The following is a 16,936-nucleotide window of genomic DNA, read 5'->3' on the forward strand; positions in this document are numbered from 1 at the left end:
AAAATAGTCACTATCTGGTGTTTCCAACAGCATCTTTATGTATCCTATAGATAAAACAAGTGATCTGCTAACTAAAGGAGATTAAAAAAAATATATATTTACCTCTCAGTCTGAGGGTTAACGAATGGTCCGTGAACGAATCGTTAGGATGTGCAGGGGAAGGAGCACGAGACGATCACTCTGCCAGGCTCCATCCTTGGTCCTGAGGCTTCCAATTTCCATCTCCTGGCCAAATGGCTGTTTCTTGCAGGCGTCTTGCCAGGGGATTCAAACCTCTGGGAAGCTGGCCAAGGGCTCTCAACAGTCGTCCTTGTAACAGGCAAGGCTGCGGGTGAGGAGGTAAAACCCATCCAGCCCTGGAATAGGGAGGAAAACCTCAACATCAGGCAAGAGGAGGATAAAGGGGCCAAAGACCTTTTGGAAAAATGGGCTAGGCACACTTGGGAGTGTTCTTGCGGTGTTTTATATGCTTTTTCAGTTGTGCTTTTGCGTGTATGACTGTTAGCATAGCCACAGTCCCCAGAGCTTCAACTCACAAGCCGTGTGGCTTCCCAGCTCACGGCAGCTGCATTTCCTTCAGTTTTAGGTGTCTCTCTGTTTAAGGACCCAGCACAGAAGGAATATTTTACTGCCACATTATGTGATCTGTTGAAAACAGTCAAACTGCAGCATGGAGAGCCTTGTGGGTAGTCTGGTTTATATTTCTGGCAGTGGAATAACACCAGCCTTAGGAAGGAGGTTTTATAAAATCCTTAGCATAGATAAGACCAATAAAATTAAAAACATGATGCCCAGCAGCTCGCGGGTTCTTATGGGTGGAGCAGAGAGGTGCTTTTCCTCCTTGCTTGAGCTTTGGGTCACTTGACCAGTGCTAATGCTTTTACTTCTCTAACTATTATTTTAATTTAATTAATTATAGTGTATGAACAGAGCTCTTTGTGCACAAGTGGGATGATGGTTAGACGTGGGAGCTCGTTGCAGAGCAAAGGCTGCTAATGGTGAGCTGCTGGAGCTCTGTGCACGTGCCCTTCATGCTCTGTGCTCCTCTTGGAGGTGGCAATAGACATGTTAGATGGGGACAAGCTGAGTTTTATTTGTAACTGATTATTAATTACTTGTTTGATGGAACAGTTCTATACAGGCTTGAATGCTGCAGCAGGAATTATGCTTACTTCAGCTGCTCTTTACCAAGGCGAGCAAGGTTTATATGCTGCCACATCCCCACTTCCCTCTTTCCTTGCACTCCTCAAATCTATCTGACAGCAGAGGTCCTGGATTCTCAAGTTTTGTGAAACACAGGAACCACGTATAGCAGAAACAGATTGCAAAGAAAGCTGTGAATTCACAGTGATGTCGAACAGGCAACATCGTGTAAAAACCCTTGGTGCACCCACGTCTTGATGCCTGTCTCAAGAAGTCGTGGCAGGCTAGAGGAGGTTCAGGGGAGCACTTTGGAAGGCTTACAACTGGGCTGTGTTTACTTAGACACCTTCTATCTATCTTGTAAGCCTGTTTCTATGCACTGTCTTCATGGTGCGAGCTTCTTTTCCAATCCTACCCTCATTTTCCCCCAAACTGCTATATTAGATCCAATAGAATAACCTGGAACTGGGTTCAAGTTTCTTCAAAGATGGCCATTTTTCCATAAATAATCTCTGAAAGGACTTTTATTTTAGAAAAAGGCCATCTGTCCAGACATCTAAAGTTACATATTGGCTCTCTGATGTAAGTGAAGTCTTCCAGATGGTGTAATATTAACAGTTCCAATAAAAATTAAAAGTCCTGCTATTAAGTATATTTAACTATGTTTATACGCCGTTGATGATATACTGCATACAAATAATCCATTTACTCTCGGTGTTTTTTTTTATTAAACTGCATTCGTATTTTCCTTCCAGACTTTATCCATTGGAGTACTTGATATTTTTGGGTTTGAAGACTATGAGAATAACAGTTTTGAACAATTCTGCATTAACTTTGCCAACGAGCGCTTGCAGCACTACTTCAACCAACACATCTTTAAACTTGAACAGGTAGGTCTGTAAACATTTACTCTGTAATGCAGTGAGCCTAGGCATGAATTTGTGGCACCAATGGACCCAGAGTTCTTCAACTGTCTCATTAATTCCTTTGTTTAAAAGTGTAAATTATTCATATTTACCTTCTACCATCATGTTTTTTATGTGTCAGATTACTTACTGCTACCTGTAAGATAAAATCCAGAGATTTGCTGTTGCCAATTAATGCTTGCTTTCCAGGCCCTTTGTGAGTGCAGCCCCAAACATCATGGAGGCCTGAACTGTCGTTCTTTTGTCTCTTTATTATATGCTCAGAGGATTTGTCAATGAGCAATTTCTTTCTTGCCTTTGTCAGGACTTGCTGCTGTATAATTTAATTTCTCATGTACTATATGTCTGCACCTATTGAAAATTTAACACATCCTGCAAGGTCGGACTTGAGATCCTTCTGATAGCAGTGTCACGTTAGGAGAGGTTGAACTTTAAGCTTTACTTTATGTTCGTCAAGACTGGGTGTTTCTTTTCAGCCTCAGATTAATGGGCTGTGAGAGAGATGACAAAAGTACAGGCTATAATTTAACAGGTAACATATACCACAAAATGACATAGCTTCTCAGTAGGGTGAGAGGAGGCTTTTCCAAACATCATTTGTTAGTTACTAACAAGCAGGACACGACAACTGCTAAAGTACATGTCATTTTTTGAATGCACAGTGCATAATTGGGCTGAATAAAAGGCAGTCTGTCTTTCATAGTGTCCTGCCTCTGACAGTGACTGATAGAAGATGCCTTGAGAAGAATTAAATATATATATATATATGAATAATTATATATATATATATATATATATATAAAGAAATATTAAAAAGTACAGTAAATGTTATAGACCTTCAAAATGCTTTTTATTTTTTTTAAATGCCAGTCCACATGCCTTTCTTTCAGGTGAAATTCTTCTTTGGGTGGGGTCAATGGAAATCCTCCTTATCATTAGTTTCGGCAGAGCTCGTATTTGATGAACTGCACTCTGCAGCCTGAGTCCAGCTGAGATCAGAGAATTAAGCCAGCCCTTCCCAGAAACTCTGATAGCTTTTCTTTGGGCCCCTGCATTATAAGAGATAAGCAATACAAGAGATCTGGAAAGCCAGAAAAGGGATGGGCATACAGGAAGGGCAAAAATGAGCAATGTAGCCCCAGATGAATCATTTGTGGGCTGTTTGCTGCAGAGTTTGACCCTTCTGTCTTAGCTCTCTTCATCAAGAAGATGGAGTGGAGCTACTAAATGTTCTATTTCAGTTTTGTAGCTGGTTCTTTATATTCTGATGCACCCTTCAATGGATGCTGTGAGAAGCTATTGAGGAAACCTGGCTGTATTTCTAGGAAACAGGTCTGGATTACAATTAGCCACATTAAAAGAACAAACTAAGAGACTGCTGCAAAATCAATATAGCTATTTTTTTTCTATGAAGGTAACCAATAGACCTTCTAGAAGGGATTTGGGTAGGAAGGACCCTTCCTGAAAGCTGGAGGGAGGATGCACATTGGTGAGGTGCGATTTCAGGGCAGTTGCGGGAGCAAGCTGAGATGCCAGCGTCCCTAAGGGAATTCCTGTGCTCGGGCTGGGATTTCTTAGCAGGTCAGCGCTCCTCCCTGGGTCTGGGGTATATACAGAGCTCCTGACAGCAGCAGTTCGGTGGAAGGAATGTGCCCCTAATTCTCCTTGGGCCAGCTTATAACCAATGACCTAATTAGCTTTCTACTATAAATCTGTCAAGTGCATGAAGTCATTGAAGTCCATATTTTCTATATGGACAAGAGGAACAGTTTCAGGGGCATCTGTTTCCCAAGTGCTCATTCCAATTCTTAATGCTGGAGCACGTCATTTGCAGTCTCTGCCAGTGGAAAATATGCTCATCTCTTCATTTTTTGCTTCCTGCAAGTATAAATACACTGCACAGCCGCATGAGTGCTAATTCCTGGTTGACTTTCACAGTTAAATCATTTTCTCTTGTTCTCCTGAGGGTTATGTGCTGCATGTAGAGGAATGCATCTGATGAGAAGAAGAGTGTTGATACATATGCAGATTCTGGGACTTGAGAACATCCTTCATTCCCTGTTGGCCCAAAGATTGATCTGCTTTTTAATAATAATAGCCAGTCTACAAATGAAGATGGGGTAGTTAATATTGTGTTTCAAGATAGCAAAGTAGTTGCATTTCCTTGAGCTGCAAATGTCTGAGATATTTGGTGCTTGCAAGGGTTTATTTGATGTCTTCTGTGCTGAAAAACTAGTGGGGTTATTGGTGATGTGCAGGTGTCCTCTGCTTCCACAGAGAGGCTTCTTGTATCTTCAGAGCTTACAGAAAGTGGCAGACAGCATTATCCAAGCTATTTGGACACTTCTGCCAGAAGAAAGGACAAATTCAAGTAATCACCAAGGGTTTTTCTTAAAGTTCTAGTAGAATTTGTGTGCAAGAATGGTATTTAGCAATGATGTAATTGTTGCTATGACATACCCCTTATGTTATGGAAACCAGAATCCCCACCACAAAGCGATCTAGCGCAGGGGTGGGATTATTTTAACCTCATTTTCTTTTTTTCCTTCTATGATTCCTGGTGAAACCTAACACAATGTGCGTTGCGAATCTTTTTTTAAACCGTCTGTCTGAAGACAGCGCTATTTCCAGCTGTTCGCAAACAACCGTCCGAGGCATCTTCTGGCCGTCTGTCTTCAGCCTGGTGCCTCTGTCAGTGTGGCCGCAGTTGTGCTGCGCGCCGGGAGCCTGCTCCAGGCGGGGGCAGATGCAAAGACCTCATCGACATCCAGCCCCTGGCTGGATAGCTAAGGAAGACCCTGTGATGATTCACAATGCATGGCAATGCGCTTTAGCAGATGACAGCAGAGTGCAGGAGAGACCAGCGCTAGCCACGCGGTGAAGCCTGGGCTCATAAATTCTGGTATATTTGTGTAGGCAAACTTGTGGATTCAGAAGGGTAATGATTTACAGACAGAAAGATTGTTATTGCAGGAATGCCTCACCGTTTAGCCGGGGTGGTTTTTTCCTTCCCATGTGCCCCACAGAGCAGGTCGTCGTCCACAGGCTGTTTGAGGGGCTGTGCTCCTGCCGCTGCTGGCTGCTAGGGGTGTTCCCGCAATCAGTGCCGTGCCCTCTCTGGGTGGCAGAAGGATGTGTGTCCTTTGGCAGTCTCCTCACAAAGCGAGGACGTGGTTTGCTCTTCCAGATGGCCTCCCCCTGACTGGTGCGGCCCTAGTGTAAGGCAAGATGTCCTCACAGTGCTTTGTCTCATTAGCTGCCTTCAGAGCATCTCGCTTCTGCTGCAGAACTCTACTCTGAGTACCGAGTCTTCAGATCCTTGGCACTTACAGGGCCAGGAACGCAGGGGTTTATTTCGTTACGTATCCCATGCTGTCCTGATGGTTAGGCAGCCTTCTGATACTCATTGTTTTGGCTCACCCCTACCCTCCTCTTCCTGTTTTCAGCTGATTTTTTGCAAAGTTTGAGAAGTCCTGCAGCTTTCCATCCCATGGGCATTGCTGCTGAAACTTCTCTGCCTCATTTTCTACTTCGCGGTTTGTTTAGATGCCAGATTTCAATTTCGAGGACATCCTTTTATTGTTTTAAAAATTGATGAATAACTGAGGTTGAGCCTCAAAAAAAAAAAAAAAAAAGGACTTGGAGCATGATCAACTGGCACGTGCTCAGGTGTTGAGCAAAGTCAATTTTCTGGCACGGTCCCTGGTGAGTTTGATGTCCCAGCCAGCTCACACAGAAAAACTTAATTTCATAAAGATAACATGTCCTGCAAAATGTTTGCTCAGTCATCTAAAGCTCTGCAAATATTTCTAAAGGTATAGAGGTTTTACTGTTTCTGGAAAATAGGTGGAGAAGATTGACAGTCCGGACTACATCGTGGATGATGTAACAATCTGTTCATCATGGTGGGAGTGAATTAAAAGAACAAAAAACAACAACAAAAACAACAACAACAAAACACACACACACACACACACACACAAACAAACAAACATGAAAAACCCCAACAACAACAAAAAACAAACACAAAAAGTCCTGTTGCAGGATGTGGTGATATGCAGTTTATATGGTCTGTGAAATGTCTGTAGCCATGGTTATCACCTGCAATGTTTTAAAGCATCTTGGATATTCAGGATTTCTCATGCGGCTCCATATCCCAGCAGCCTTCCATGCATGTCATTTAGGGAAAACAGAAGAGAAATAACTAATGAAAAAGGCTCTTTCTCCTATTGTGTGGAGGACTTTTTCCCTTCCCTCCAGTGGCTCATCGCTCCACTTAGGCATGAATGTATTTCATCTTTATCGTGGCCGGAGACAAGAGGCGACCATCAGAAGTGAAGCGTCGAGTGCTGGGAGGCTGGGTTCGGGTTTCTGTTTTCGTTGGAGATGGGCTGGCGGGTGCTCACTGAAAAATGCTGTGCTCAGCTCTATTCCACATGACACGCGGAGAAATAACAAGCTGCAGAAGTTATTGATTTATTATTTGGAAATATGCCATCCTACATAACTCACGTGGAGGGGGGAAAAAAAAGAATGCTTTGACTTGCTTAAACATTATCTTCAGAATAGGAAGATTGAAAGAAAAGCTGTCTCTGTTTGCCACCAGCCCCCTAAAATGTTTTCTGTGGCCAGTCCCCTCCTGGGACAAGAGGAGCTGGGGTCTGCAGGGGCTGCGTTGGCCACCGGCCCATTCCCAGGCTCCTTCAAGCAATGAGCACGTGCCGGATGCGGTGATTCACTTCTATTTTGGCAAAGGTCTGAGCAGGAGAGGGGCAGGGGAGAGCTTAGGGTTGGGGGTAGCACAAAAAATGTTTGGAAAAGCATATTTTGATTTTATTAAATCTGCACAGCAGCATCCTAGGTAGGCAAATTGGAAAACGTGTTTAAAATATTATTAGAAAATGTTCTGGGAAGCTCTCATGGAGTGATGTAGTGGCGTAAAAGACTCCAAGGCTTTTTGCATCTTTTCTACGCTAGGTCTAGCTATCCATAAGAAACAGTTTGGAGTGCTTTGGGTTGTTTTTGTCCTTGTTTTTTGATTCCTTGACACTTGCTTAAAGCCCAATGTAGAGAAGTACTGTGTCTGTGAAGCCCACTAAGGATTTAGTTTTTGTGAAAATATCATCATTATGGTTGGCTGTGTAAAACTCACAAGGTAAACGCACCGAGAGCTCCAATTTGCAGGCTGGGGAGTGTGTTAATTTTAAGGCTCAAGCTCCTATTTTGGTTAGCAGAAAGAGAGAGAAGCAGAATTGATTTGGGATTCAAATAACAGAAGGATCAAGCCTCTTTAAAAAGTAAATTAAAAAATGCTACTGTACTGATATTACGTATATTATGCAACAGAGACAAAAATAGGTATTAAAAAAGGACCAGATAAAGATGAAATAAACACTATTCTGTAACTTTTATATTTAATGGTACAGAACTATTTTCTTTCCACACCCCAATGGACCTCAGGTGCTTTGGGTCCAAGCCCTGAGTCTTTGACCAGAGCTGTGGTTATAGGGAAATTCTTGCACATTCTCTATACCTTTTAGTTAGACTAGGCAAGGATTTAATGAAATACTTGATTATTTCAGCTAAAAATCACTAGCAAGTATCTGTAAACAATGCCTTTTCTTAAAAAATCTGGATGCATCTTGGCGGATTTTCCTAAGCAGGATGGGGGTCCAACAGGTCCAACGTGAGTGCCCTTCTTTTTGGGCACGATGATGAGCGAGGAAACGGTGGAAGCAGAAAGCCTCTGAAATATTTCGGTTTGTCTGAAACGATGCCTTATCAAGGCAGGAACGGCTGGTCTGCTACATGTGAGATTCCTGCCTGGACAGCTGGCTTGGCACTGTAACAAGATTTTATAGGGGCAGCCTAAGATGACTTTTATAACAGGGAGAGCTGTGAGCCCACTGCAAGAGTAGATGAATGTGAGAGGAAATGGGAGAGCGTGTATTTATTGACACAAGGGGAAGGTGGCATTTAGCTGGAGTTCCCCTCACATTGTCCAAGCCTGATGGTGAAAACCATTGCTATATACATTTTTTGCTCTATGGTTTCAGTACAAGTTACCCACAAATCACGTGGCATCGTCAGACTCTTGCTTTACCTGGCTGTAGGGACAGAGTTGGGAAGAAGGATGCTAAAGAAGTGAGCGGGACCATGGCAATGTGTGTTTTGCAAGCTGAATGACACAAACCCAGTTTTCCATCTTTTGAGAGCAAAACACAATTTTTGAGCAAAACCCTCTGTTGCCACTAGTGTAGGAAACTGATGTGGGCTCATATGGAGAGCCCATATGCCACAAAACCCTGGCTTCGGATTGGGTTGAATAACAGCAAACCCAAGGGCATCAGCTCGTGCTTGTCGGCTGCTGGTGGTGCTGCTGGCTGGAGCGCAGGGCATGATGTCTGCATACAAAGCCTGGCAGTTATTTCCCTGTGATTTTCTAATTGTGATTTAATAACAGCTCAGTGTTCATCTCAGGTGCTTTGAATCCAAAATGGTAATTCACTTTTTTTTTTTCTTTAAATAAAAGTAGCTTTTTCTCTTACAAAGGTCCCATGGGGATTTGATGTCTCTGATGCAAAACCACGTGCTGTATGCAAGCAGGCAAGTTTTTGCAGGCACCCAAAGGCATGATGACTTGGTTGTTTATAGCTTGAATGGTCCACAGTGAAGGTTGTTTATTAGAACCCCTGCATCACCAGATGGTGTCATTAAAAATAGCACAGTTTATAAACCTGTTTATGGATGGTGTATTTATACAGCATGTGGATATGTATTTATATATGCTGTCTGTGGGCGCTTTTAAAAAAAATGCTGTGTGTATAAATTCCTTTTCTACTTAGCTTGAGAACAAACAAAAAATACTTGGCAAGCTCCTAAATGAAGCATTGGCATCGTCAGCCTTGGCACGCACGTCTGGAGGGGCGTCAGGAACTCAAGGCATCTGTGTCATCTGCTGCCCGCGGCCGTGGGTCTCCTTCGTTCAGGAGCTCACTCACAGCGACGTTTTCCCATCTTGAGGATTTGTCACCTTAGGGTCATTTTAATGAATACGTTGCACCGGGATGATTTTGCTTCAGTTCTGTGTTGTAGAAGATGGACTTCAGGAGCTCTAGCTACCTTTGCTAGCCCTTCCCTATGACAGCTTTTGGCTCTTCTGGTTTGCTGTGTTATCTGTCAGTGATTTTGCAGGAAAAGCAATATTTTTAAAATATATTTAAGTATTTTTAAATGTAAGCAAAAAATGCAGGACTGCTCAGGAGCAACAGCATTTAAAGCTGTAATCCCATTTCCCCCTTGAAGTCCATCCCACCGGAGTTAGTGACAATAAATAAGACTTTTCATGAATCCTTACTCACTCAGAGGAGAACAAAACCTTTTAGCTGCAAAGATCAAAGTTTCTTTTAAAAAGCATGGGATTGCCAGGAATCAGAGTGAAGTTTCTTTTACCATGCTTTGGTTTCCCCTGAAAAGCTTTTTCTTTTGCTGGGTCCTTCCGAGTCCCAGCTGATGCTCTCTTCGTTGGCCACAACCACAAAAGCAGCAGCACAAATACATTGTGAAATTCCAGATCGACGTATCCAGAAAGTTCCAGAGAGGAGCTTTTAAGGAACCTTTTAAAAGGTTTAGCTCGTTTAGTATATCATATGATGCTGACCTATTTTGATGTAATTTTTAGAAAAATAATATGTTCTTTCCCAGAAGTTTTTCATACAGAATGAAAAATAAGGCTTCTGTTCCAGTTTTTGAACCGGGCTCTCTTAGGTGTTTCACCTTTTTCATCCATCAGAATCTGCACAGCTGATGGGTTGTTATCGGGTAAGCAATCAAGAGAAGCAGATGAAATGCTTGGGTTTGCTGGCTATAAGCTTGTATTTGCAGAAAGCTTGTATTTTGGTGGATGTTGAATCAACTTGTGATATTTTTTAAGCAAGCTGGGGACGTCGACTAGGAATGAAGCGAGATGTGGAAGTGGTTTCATTCCTCCTTTCTCACTTTGTAAATGTCATCTCAAACCAAAGCAGACGGTGCTAGAGCCAAGCAGAATTTCACAGCCTTCTGTTCAGTTGTAAATTTTTGGGAAAAACGCATTCGTACAGAAACCCCGAAGCGTCTGTCTGTTGATGGCATCCGAGCGCAGTGTACGGCATCGGGCGTAGGTTACGGGAGGTTATTCACGAGCAGCCTGTGATGGTAGTAAGCTACTCTGGAAGAAGGATTTTCAGCTGATTTCCCTCTTTATTTGGGGAATTTTCATGTGGAAACAAGGCTTTCTTATGCCTCGGTAATGAAAGTCATCAGATCAGCTCTGGCAGATAAACTCCGGGGGCTCATCTGGCTCCATCTGGGAAGGAAACAAATGAGCCAGTCAGGTTTTCCTCTGCTTCGGGGATTTACTCCAGCATTACAGGCATTTTCCTGCTTTTGGAAAACAGCAAATGCCATATGGAACCTGCACACTGTTCTATGTGTGTTCTATATTCTATGTAAAACAAATCATTTTGCTTTACATTTCCTTGTTAATCTGCTCTAATTTTGCAGTTGGACTCGATAAAAGCTGGAATAGCACCACATGCTAGGTAGTGGTTTGCCCCCTTGGTTTCACCCCTCTTTTTTACCTTCATCCTTGCCCCATTCTAAGGAAAGAAGAGAGAGCGCTATGCCTGATGGGGACATGCCAAAGAGAGATGAAGCCCCAGATTTGAGGGCCTTTCACACGTTTCCCTGCTTTCTAAACCAGCATTGATAGCTTTTGCATCTGGATCATGAACAGCTCCGCGTCACATACCTCTGCACAGCTCAGGAACAGCACAATGAGCGTGGACGTTCTGATGGGACGAGAAGGAGAAGGTGCAAAACCATTTCAGCAACAACCAACCTGTCACCTTCTCTTTGTCAGGGCTCTTTGGGTTATAAATGTTATCTTTTTGGGCTGCTTCCCAGTCTGCACCTTATGGCAGTAGCTGTGCTGCATGATACAACCATATTGTGGTCACCAGAATTTTCAGATGTTTTGTGCTCGTGGCTTGCAGGCTGGGCACTTGAATGCCCAACATGCTCCAGACGTGTTTAGATTGTGACAAATTTTTGACCTTTGATATCCGTCGATAGGGCAACAAATTCCATACATCGTGGAAACCCCACTGTCTTTGTATTCAGGCCTGAATTTTTCACTGCCTTTTGATTTCATTTCCCACTCCCTTGGTTTCGTGCTTTAAGACAGATGGGAAACTTCTGTTTATTATGTTTTCTTCATGCTGCTTTTTGTTTTGTATTTATATCACATCTCTCCTGCTTCACTTCTCTGATACACGTGGTCTCAGGGTTTCCATGCTCCCCTTCTGTAAGTTTTTCAAGCACCAGTTCACTCCCTCTGACCATCTCTTAATTTCACCTTATGGTTTGGGAAGCAATAGCCCCCTTTCATTCTCCTTTTTAGCATTTGATATTCCTTACTGTTGACCATAGCTGGATGTGGAGCAATTCCTAGTTGTTGCAAGACTTAGATTATAAGTGTGGTGTTCTCCTTGGAGGAAATGAATTTAGTTCTGATGCTGAATGCAGAAGTGAAAATCCCAAGCATCATCTTTTTTCTCACTCATTCTGGAAATTGCAGAGACAGAGAACAGAGAAATCACACATGTTCAATGTCAGTTCATTATTCTGCACTGTGTCCTTGTATACTGGCATAAGCAGTTCTTTCAGTGTTTGCACTCTGGTCAGCTGTAGGCAGGCAGTGCTTCTCTTTAATACTGCTTAGCTGTCTGATTGCTATATTTCCTTTAATTTTCACACATGAAGATGTTGGAAATTCTGCCACGTTCTGTTTACTTGGTACCCCAAATTTTACATGCTTATACTCCTCAAATAATGTCATATTGAATTCAGTAGAGACTTGGGCTCTCATTCTGTGTGCATTTCAACATCAGGACCCTCATTTTTATTTTTCTTCTACTTGAACATTGCAAATTATGTTTTGTGTCACAGCATTCAGATCAGTCTGAGCATTTTAAGCTCTCAAAAATGCCTTGCAAGCAAGAAAAATTCAAGGAGCCAGCTCCTAGCTTAGCCACATCTTTCTAAATATTGAATGCAGTTATGAAGTGCACACGTAAGTATTTTTTTTCCCTAGTGAGAGGTGAGACGAAGTCACTGACCCCCTTCTCCCCCAAGCTTCAGCTGAGGTCAAGTCCATCTTACGCAACCTTGCTGACCGGGCTGCGTTAGCAAGCTCGCTGATGCAGCTATGGCAACAAAACTGCACTCCGTCACTTTGGGTTACGTCGCTTGAGAAGCCCTTGTGTTTGTGCCAGCAGAACAACTCCCTCCGCTGACACGTGGTGCGCGTCCCTGCAGGCACCCTGTCACCACGCCGGCCTGGCCGGAACAGCGGAGGAGCTTCTAGAGGCAAAATCGACAGGCAGTTGTCTTCGTGTGGGTGCTCGAGAGGAGAGCAGTCAGTAATTTCTTGCCTGATAGGGTTAAATATGGAGCTGCTGGACTCTGCGAAACCTGAGTGCATGCTTTTGGCTCGTTGCTCAGTTCCTTTCGCTGAGTTTTGTGTTTGGGAGCTCAGAGCATGGCCAAAGCTCCACACTCCTCTCCAGCAAACCTGCACTGCTCCTCCTCCCAGCAGAGCAGGTTTCAGTGGGCCGGGGCTGGGAAGAGTAAGGCTGTGCATTTTTCCTGGAAGTAACAGTGTCAAAAATAGGAATCTGTGGATGTTACTGCACTAGAAAGGTTTGTAGATCCTGGTGATGTCGATGGTTTATTTGGTTGTTTATAACTGACTCGCTGTCAGGGGTCCTTGTTGTAAGTGTGAGTCTCAAAAAGTTGGTTTTTTTACGCGCAGAACTGATATAATTGATGCTGGCAAAAGAACTGAGACCTGTGCTTCCATCAAGGAGCCAAGTGGACAACAAACCCTTGGCAGCGCCGTTTGTCAGCATCAAACCCTTCCCTGCCCAGCCCATACCTCAGGGTGCTGAGAAACAAACCTGGCTGAGATGGCTGCGGGGAGTCTGTGGTGATATGTGAATGTGGTGTGTAAATGCTGCGATTCACCTTCCCGTAGCATGTTGTCCAGCAGCCAAGCACTGTGATGAATGATCTGTCACTCCCAGCTGCTGGATCAGGATGGAGAGATGCAGATGTTGTCATCCCCCAGGGGTCTGAGAATACCCTGTGTGTTATCGACTCGCTTCTTACAGCACAAAAATATGGAAATTTCTTCTCCAGAGCCCTGTCAGACAGGGCTGTAGTCCCACCATCAGGAAGGACAATGGGCTGTCAGTGGGATGCACAAAGGTCTCTCCGTGGAGCTGTGGTCCTGCTTCTGCGAGGCACAGTGCTCTTGGCAAGGCTACAGGGAGCGATGCCTGCCTTCATCCACATCCTCTGCTGCTGGAGGGACCACACGTAGACAGGAGACATGGCAGGCCGTTCCTTCTGCTGAGAAAAGCAATTTTGTCCACTCTTACTCAGGGATGATAATTTGGCAGTCCATGCAAGAGTCATCCAAACAGGCCTGGAGTTCCCAGGGGTTGCTGATTTTGGACACCAAATAAGTCCTAAGACATTGTTTCAGAAGAGCCCTGTTCAGAATGGGATATGACAGTGTCTTATACTTTAAAAAAAGGAAATTTTAATTTGTCTTTAAAAATAAATCAGTTTTAATTTGAAGTATAAACTGTAGCAGATTTTTAATTGCAAGGTGTTAATCTCTGGTATGAGAGTTTTTCTCTTTGAATGGCCTTATACATGTTTTGTTTCATCTTCATCTCAACCGTATGTTTGTTAAATGAAAACCTGATGTTGGTTTGCTATAATTCCTTCATCTTCAAGTGCTCTGTGGGGACCCCGCATCCATCAAAAAGGGCACAGACTTCATTGTGGTACTTAGAGATGAAGGAATTTTTGAAGGTAGCTTTTAAGGATGTCTCCCAAATTCTGCAGAAAGACAGTTACTGCTGTATTGAAGATTAGTAACTGAAACTTAAGAGAGTAAATTTAACATGTACATATGGACAGCAAGAATCTTCCCCCAAAGCTGCTGTTTTTTTATGCACAATTTTCATCGTGTTCTGCAGGCCAGCAAAGGTCCAAGAAATTATATTGGTAGATCACAAAATCATAGTTATTTCTCCTGGACTGTGACTCCTTCTAAAGACAACCAAACTGATAACTGGAAAAATGCTAGGAAAAAAGAAATAAAGGGAACTTTTTTTCCACTTGTGCTTTGGAACAAATGCTCTGGTGTAGTTACTGCTGCGTATACGCCTGTCCTGAAATGAGAGCTTACATCCAAGCTCTTGTGGAAAAGGTTGTTCTTTGAGGACTTTAATCCCAATTCATATTTGGCCAGAAGTTGAACTGGGGATGGAAGGGAGGGAGCAACAGATGGACAGATGTGGGGAATAAATCCACGGCCTGAGAATGATGGGGAAAAATAGCAAAGAAGAGCACGTTTTTAGCCAAAATTCTGCAGTTGAGGAAACTGAGGCCAGGAGGTACATGATGTTTTGTCTTGGGTCACGCACACACTGTGGCAGAGCTGAAGAGGAGCCTGAATAAGTGGAGTTCTGGCGCAAGCATTAATCATTAGATAATTTTTCCCCAGCTAGTAATAGTAACAAGCAACTTGAAGTGTGAATAAACTGATAAACCACAGTATACTCAGTGGTATTTTTTGGTCATTTACTGAGGTCTATTTAGGAAAAACAGCTTGCATTGCTAATTAATAATTTTGTACAAATCTTTGGATTAGCAGAACTTTTTAGGAAGAATTTCACAGCAACATCAGCTGTGCAGCTGCCGACCATCCCATGCAGAACAGTGTACACTAGCTGAAATGGCTTTCAGGAAAACGTGTAGAGCAGAGCAATGGCATGTGCCCAGTTTAGGTTTATGCAGACTTAAAGATCTAGGTGATTTTTTGGGGGAAAAAACCCACATGTAGAGCTCCTCTTTTATAATCGGCACTCATCACAGCAACTTTTATTGCTGCCTGGGTGCTCAGTGCTGCAGAAAGGACCTGTCCTGAGCAGGCAAAGCTGGGGCTAATGGACCCTGCATCCCATTAAGCAGCTGTCAGGAGCAGGCGGCTGATGAATGGTGCTGGCTCTCGTTACCATTGCATGCATCGCCATCTCTCCCTCCTGAATCACTCAGGAAAAGCTCACGCTTGCTCAAGAAATACTCATTCTTCTACAGTTGGCGGGATTTCCAAATAAGTATATTTTTCCAATACCTATAGTTTAGCAGGGACCTGTGAAAGTCCTGCTGTTCTGCATGCCTGCCGTGTTCTGGTTGCCCCACAGAGACCTGGGATGCAAAAACAAATACAAAATTCATAACGCAGAGTTGTTGCTTATTATCGGGAGTTTTGTTCCAGTGGGTGGGATGTGTTCTGTTTTGAACACAGAAGGCTTTATCCTCCATACTTCACTGTGATTGCCGAGGGAAACTGTTCTGATTGCTCGCTGTTGTCTGTCAGCACAGCAGAGATGGAAGGGGTTTATGGGCTGACAGTCTTCCAAAAGAGTATTTTTACTGTCAAAAGCATCTGTTAGTCAAAATTGGGAAAGGTTTGCTAGGAGCACATCGTCTCCTAGGTTTGAAGTGAGGTGTGTTTGCTTTTCAGAACAAAATAGCGGTTTCCATTTCCAACTCTACTATTTTCAAAATTCTTCTACACATGCACACCTATGCGTGCAATGGGTGGTTTTGGTGTGATGCTGTATGAAGCCTCAAATGCTGAATTCAGCATACAACTTGATTGGCCTGGGGTGAATGCTGTCAGAATTTCAGTTCCTGAGATTTTGGGAAAAGCTTTTTCTCATGGCAATGGAAAATCGCCCTCCACCTTCTGTGTGTAGGTGCAACATTTCTAGAAAGATTTATTGACTGTGGGGATTCTGAAATCTGTTCCTTTAGAACACTTTCTACTTAAAAACAACTTGAAAAGCTCACTCTTCTGAGGTTCAGTTAAGTAATAAAACCAAGCCAAGCCTCAATCTTGAGCATCATTGCATGATTGATATTGAATACCATTGATCGTGACGTGACATACCTTGATTTTTATTTTTTTTTTTAGCAAAAATTTCATTGTGGGATGTCCCAAAGCTATCTAGTTCCTTGAAATAATATATGAAGGGTTTGTGCTAATTTTGGATAAGACATGTTGGATAGTCGGAAGAATATACTTATTTTTTAAAGTTTGCACTCAACAGTAAAAGCAGAAGGAGCAATAAAATTGAATTCGATTGGTATAAATGTGCACATTATTAGTGCAACTGAGGAGATTTTTCTTTTTTTTTTTCTTTTTTTTTTCCTCCAACTCTATCATCATAACATCTTACAATAGAGAAGTAAAAATGCAGCTTGGAGTGGTGACACTTTTTCCAACACATGGAGTAACACGCATTTTCAATATCGCTCTTTTGAGAGTGAGTCACAAGTTGTTACTTAAAAGCATATGATAAAGATTATGATTTTTATGAGCAGAGCAGTTCTACTTTCTTCCAGATGCGCTAAAATAATTTCTCCAGAAGACTTTTCTAGGTAATACAGTTGCAGATCCATCTTGGCGGAGATAACCTCTTACAGAAGAGCAAGGATCAGAGTTGTCTGGCAGAAAATAAATTGCTTGCTCTTTTTCCCCAGTGTGAATCCGGGGACAGACCCTCATTTTTACTGTAAAGCTCCGTGGCTCTGCTGACGTGGGAGTGGTGATTTATGCTCGCTGGAGACCCCTCTGTTAGCCTTTATAGCACCAGCCATTAATATTGTTAGATACGGAAGGGGAGAGCCCAGTCAAGCAGGAAAGGGAGTTATACTTCTTTTTCCACGTAATTAAATGAATG

At 43.0% G+C, this 16,936-nt stretch overlaps 1 protein-coding gene across 1 annotated transcript in view; it reads left to right on the plus strand.

Annotated features, from left to right (window-relative positions):
* MYO9A (myosin IXA) overlaps nt 1–16,936 on the plus strand; it is a 188,654-nt gene that overhangs the window by 114,398 nt on the left and 57,320 nt on the right. Inside the window, 1 exon segment of the mRNA XM_040569396.1 lies at nt 1,899–2,033. Coding sequence (XP_040425330.1) covers nt 1,899–2,033 — 135 coding nt within the window.

The sequence above is a fragment of the Cygnus olor genome, chromosome 11 (assembly GCF_009769625.2).
Source record: "Cygnus olor isolate bCygOlo1 chromosome 11, bCygOlo1.pri.v2, whole genome shotgun sequence".
Taxonomy (NCBI): Eukaryota; Metazoa; Chordata; class Aves; order Anseriformes; family Anatidae; genus Cygnus; species Cygnus olor.